Source organism: Spinacia oleracea, chromosome 6 (genome assembly GCF_020520425.1).
Source record: "Spinacia oleracea cultivar Varoflay chromosome 6, BTI_SOV_V1, whole genome shotgun sequence".
Taxonomy (NCBI): domain Eukaryota; kingdom Viridiplantae; phylum Streptophyta; class Magnoliopsida; order Caryophyllales; family Amaranthaceae; genus Spinacia; species Spinacia oleracea.
This window is the reverse complement of record NC_079492.1, coordinates 88395139-88400777: the sequence shown is the minus strand read 5'-3', so window position 1 is coordinate 88400777 and position 5639 is coordinate 88395139. Positions and strand designations below refer to the sequence as shown.

At 48.1% G+C, this 5639-nt stretch overlaps 1 protein-coding gene across 1 annotated transcript; it reads left to right on the top strand.

Annotated features, from left to right (window-relative positions):
• The first annotated feature begins 481 nt into the window (after positions 1–481).
• Positions 482–2530, top strand: LOC110795740 (uncharacterized). The gene is made up of 2 exons (XM_056832439.1): positions 482–1176; positions 1264–2530. The coding sequence occupies exons 1-2, from the start codon at positions 482–484 to the stop codon at positions 2528–2530; spliced, it is 1962 nt and encodes a 653-aa protein (XP_056688417.1).
• The last annotated feature ends 3109 nt before the right edge of the window (positions 2531–5639 follow it).

Genomic DNA, 5639 nt, shown 5'->3' with positions numbered 1-5639 from the left:
GCGGAAGCAGTTGAAGACTGAAGAAACGTGTGACAAAGATACTCCTATCTTTGTGGGATTTTCTCAACCGATTAGACCGTTGAGAATATCCTATAAAAGGACGAAGATAATGACAAGCAAAGCACGTTCACTCAAGCACTAAAACTCTTAAGCAGTAAACTGTTTCAGTATTCATTATTGTACTTGAGATTTTTGATATCGATTCTCAGAAAGAAGAGCATAAACAATCATATAGAATACTTAGTGGATTGATAGCCTCATAGCTATCCGCGGTTTTTTACCTTATTCCTGGGTTTTCCGCGTCAACACTCCTCTGTGTCGTGTCTCTTTATTTGTGTCGTTGATTCTTTGCTTAGTTAGTGTCGACCCTAGCCGAAAGTCGCCCCCATACGAATTTTGGCATAAACAGTTTGGCGCCGTCTGTGGGGACATTAACTAGGTTTTACACAAAAGCACCCCTTTCACCATGAGTACTGGAGAGATGACGATCGCAGAGATGAAGGCGGCTTACGAGAAAGCCCAAACCGAGCTAGCCCAAGAGAGGGCATCCAATGAAACCCTCCAGAAAGAGCTTGAATTTGTAAAGAGCAACAAGCACCAGTCCCGCTACAAAGGTGGGAAGCCAAAAAAGCTAACGTTCGAGATGCCCGATGACTTTGAAGATGTGACCGACGATGAGGAGGAAACCCGTGAGGAAGAAGACAAAGAAGCTCCCGATCCGGTGACCCAACGCCTGAACAAGATGGATGCACGCATGACAAAGCACTATTCCCGCCTGATGAAGTTGATGACCAGGTTCCCCGGGGCACCTACACCAGTGGAGACCGAGCCGACCGACGGGTATGCCGCGTCGCCGTTCTGCGAAGCGATCGCTAGAGTGACAGTTCCGCACACACTCCGGCTCCCAACCTGGACCACCCTGTACGACGGGACATCCGACCCCTATAGGCACGTCAACTTCTACAAGCAGCGCATGTGGCAGATCGGGATTCCGCACGACCTAGTGGAACCTGTTATGTGCAAATCATTCGGCGGCACCCTTGATGGAGCAGCTTTGGAATGGCTCACGAACGTCCCTCCCAGATCCATCTCCTGTTTGTCCGACCTCATCAACGCCTTCTATCAACAATTCGCCAGCAGTCGCCAGTTAGAAAAACAAACCAGTGATCTCTATCGGTTGGTTCAAGGGCCAACCGAGTCGGTACGCGATTATTTTAACCGTTTTAATTGTGAAAAAATTGGTATAAAAAATTGTGATGTCAGGACTGCTATTGAGGCGTTCAAGAGAGGCCTCATCCCCAATTCGGAGCTATACCGGGAAATAACCAAATACCCCTGTGCAACTTTCGAAGAGGTGCGATCAAGGGCCACCGCCCAGATGCGAATCGAAGACGACGAGGTTATCCGAACAGCATCCCAACGATCAATAGGGGGCAGCAGCGACAGAAGATCGTACACCCCAAGGAACAACAATTGGCGACACCAACCATATGTTCGGCAAAACCAGGTACAAAGTGTCAATCAGTATTATGATACTAACAATGTTTACAGGAACGAGCGGGTCGAACACCCTAACATCTCCGACTACGGCTTCAACGTCGACATTGGAGGTGTGGTGAACGCCCTTCAAAATGTAGGTGGAACAGTCAGATGGCCCCGGAAGAACGACAGGCCGGACTCCATGAAGGACATGAGCAAATGGTGCGACTTCCACCGCGACAACGGACACACAACCGAGGAGTGCATCTCCCTCCGAAAGGAAGTCGCATACCTCCTGAAACGGGGGCATCTAAAGGAACTGTTGAGCGACAAGGGAAAAGAAACATTTTCCAAAGAGCAAACCACCCTGCCCGGCCCAGCGACAAGCAGCGAGCGACCAGACCCACCACCATTCAGTAAAGTGGTAAATGTTATTTCCGGTGGTTCAGATATTTGTGGACTAACCTCTTCTGCAGCTAAAAAAATTAACAGGGGAGAATCTGAGACCGTAGAAGAGGGACAAACCGACGACGAGGTCGCACTACACAGGTCCCTGACCGCAATGGCTATCACTTTCGACGATTCAGATTCTGTAGATACACAGCGGGAGCACCACGACGGATTGGTAATATCGCTCCCAATAGGGAACGCATTGATCAAAAGGATACTGGTCGACAACGGAAGCTCAGCCAACGTACTGTTCTTGGAAGCACTACAAGAAATGGGATTAGAAGAGAAAAACATAGTAAGGAGATCAACAGTTCTGGTAGGGTTCAGTGGAGAAGCACTACGGACGGTAGGAGAGATATCGCTGCCTACATACGCAGAAGGCGTCAACATGATGACCAAGTTCAACGTCGTCGATTGTCCATCAGCGTACAACGTCATCCTAGGACGACCATGGATCCACAAAATGAAGGCAGTGCCATCAACATATCACCAATCAATCAAATTTCCAACCAAGTGGGGGGTCATGGAAATCAAAGGGCAGCAAAGGGATGCGAAGAAATGTTACGAGACAGCACTGAAACCATCCAAGTCACCCATCTAGCAATTACAGCCAGGGTCGACGTCGGACGACCCCGACGACCAACAAATCGACGAGATAGTACTAGACCAGACAAAGCCATACCAAGTCATAAGGATCGGAGCCTCACTGCCTGACAACATCAAAAGTCAGATAGTGTCGTTTCTAAGAGAAAACTCGGACTGTTTCGCTTGGTCGCACGAGGACATGACAGGAATCAGCCAAGATGTGATTACCCACAAGCTCAACGTCGACCCCAGCTTCAGACCGGTAAAACAGAAACGACGTAAGTTCGCACCCGAAAGGAATAAAATCATAGACGAAGAAGTCCAAAACCTGATAGATTCAGGGAAGATCAGAGAGGTCAAATATCCAGACTGGTTAGCAAACGTCGTTGTCGTCAGCAAAAAGAACGGAAAATGGAGAGTCTGCATCGACTTCACAGATATCAACAAAGCTTGCCCCAAGGACCCATTCCCTCTGCCGCACATCGACGCCCTGGTCGACGCCACAGCCGGACACGAGCTACTCACATTCATGGACGCCTACTCAGGATACAACCAAATCCTTATGCACCCAGACGACCAGGAAAAAACATCTTTTGTAACGGATAGAGGAATTTATTGTTATAAAGTCATGCCTTTTGGTCTTAAAAATGCAGGTGCGACGTACCAAAGATTAGTCAACAAGATGTTTAAAGACCAACTCGGAGACACAATGGAGGTATACATTGACGACATGCTGGTGAAATCGAGGAAGGCTGACGATCACGTGGAACACTTACGACAATCCTTCGACATACTAAAGAAGTACGGTATGAAACTTAACCCGACTAAATGTTCTTTCGGAGTGTCCGCAGGAAAATTCTTAGGTTACATCGTCACCCAACGAGGAATCGAGGCCAGCCCCGACCAAGTGCGCGCGATCATCAACATCCAATCCCCGCGGAACATAAAAGAGGTACAACGCTTGACAGGGAGAGTGGCGGCACTGAACCGTTTTATATCACGGTCGTCGGACAAGTGTCGATTATTTTACGACGTCCTGCGCAAAAACAAGGGGTTTAACTGGTCCGACGACCACGAAGCAGCCCTGCAGAACCTCAAAAAATACATGATGTCGCCGCCCCTCCTATCCAAGCCAAAAGAAGGAGAAGTCTTACAACTCTATTTAGCCGTTAGCTCGACGGCAGTGAGCGCGGTCCTAGCTCGAGAAGACGAAGCACAACAACTACCCATTTATTACATCAGTAAGTCACTACTGGAAGCAGAGACCAGGTATTCTTCCCTCGAAAAACTCGTTTTAGCACTCGTTACCGCAGCCAAAAAACTAAGGCATTATTTTGAAACTCACCAAATAGTGGTGATGACTAACTATCCAATCAAGTCCGTGATGCGTAGGCCAGAACTGACAGGTCGAATGGAGAAGTGGACAATGGCACTAGGAAGGTTCGACATCAAGTATCAACCAAGGACGGCTGTAAAATCACAGGCCCTAGCAGATTTTGTGGCAGACTTCAGCCCCGACTTAGAGAGGATAGCAGACGACGAAGTCAAACTCATCAACAACATAGAAGGAATATGGACACTCTTCGTCGACGGCTCATCTAACTTTCGTGGTGCAGGTTTAGGCGTCGTACTAAAGTCACCACAAGGGGACATGATAGCACAGGCAATCTGCTGCGACTTCAAGGCAACTAACAACGAAGCAGAATACGAGGCGCTAATCGCTGGAATGTCATTAGCTATGGAATTAGGGGCAAGCGGACTCAACATCTTCAGCGACTCACAACTAATCGTCAACCAGATTAACGGCGACTACGAAGCTAAAGACCTAAAAATGACCTTGTATCTCGAGAAAGCAAAAGAGTTAACTTCCAAGTTCAAACCCTTCTCCATCAAACAAGTCCCAAGAGACCTAAACACGCAAGCCGACGCCCTTGCCAACCTAGGATCCGCACTCAGAAAATCACCATTCTCGACCATACCTCTAGTACACCTACTGTCGCCCGCCGTCGAAAAAGACATACCACAAGACGCCAGCCTCGTCCTATCAACCTTAAACACAGACAGTTGGACCAAACCCATCTTCGATTACCTAAAGCACGAAACTCTACCCGACGACAAGCTAGACCCCAGAAAGATACTTTTCAAAGCTTCACGATATGTTATTTTGCAGGACGTACTATTTAAGCGATCAGCAAACGGAATGTTGATGCGATGTGCCGAAGAGATCGAATGGGAAACACTATTGAAACAATACCACGAAGGAGAATGCGGAGGACACGAAGGAGGACGAAGCTTATCAACCAGAATCAAAAGAAATGGATACTATTGGCCAACAATGCTTAAGGACGCCATGAGGTACGTATCCAAGTGCGACAAGTGCCAACGACACGCAGGTATGACACATAAACCATCCGAATTCTTGCATCCAACCCTAACTCCGTGGCCTTTCATGAAATGGGTGATGGACATCGTTGGCAAATTGCCCGTCGCCCCAGGACAAAAGGTCTTCATGTTAGCCCTAACAGATTATTTTTCCAAGTGGATAGAAGCAGGTGCATTCCAACAAGTAAGGGACAAAGAGGTATGCTCGTTCATATGGACTAACATAATATGCAGGTTCGGAATACCGTCAGAAATCATCTGCGACAACGGATCACAATTCATCAGCGACAAGACAAGAGCTTTCTGCAAAACATGGAACATCGAGCTAAAGACGTCGACGCCCAGATACCCCCAAGCAAACGGACAGGCGGAATCCAGCAACAAAACGATCATCGCGTCGCTGAAAAAGCGGTTGGACGACAAGAAGGGGCGATGGGCAGAAGAATTGCCATCCATCCTATGGGCCAACAGGACGACGCTTAGGACGGCGACGGGACAGACTCCCTTCTCACTCGTTTACGGGTGCGAAGCGGTACTTCCCCCTGAAGTGACGCTGCCCAGTGCACGATATGGACTCATGACGCCAGAGCAAAACGACGTAGAACTCAGCGAAAACCTCGACAACACAGAAGATCTCAAGGAAGCAGCATTGATAAGGATGGCGTCACAACAACAAATCGTGGCAAAATGCTTCAACAAAAATGTCAAAGTGAAAATGTTCAAAGAAGGAGATTGGGTACTGC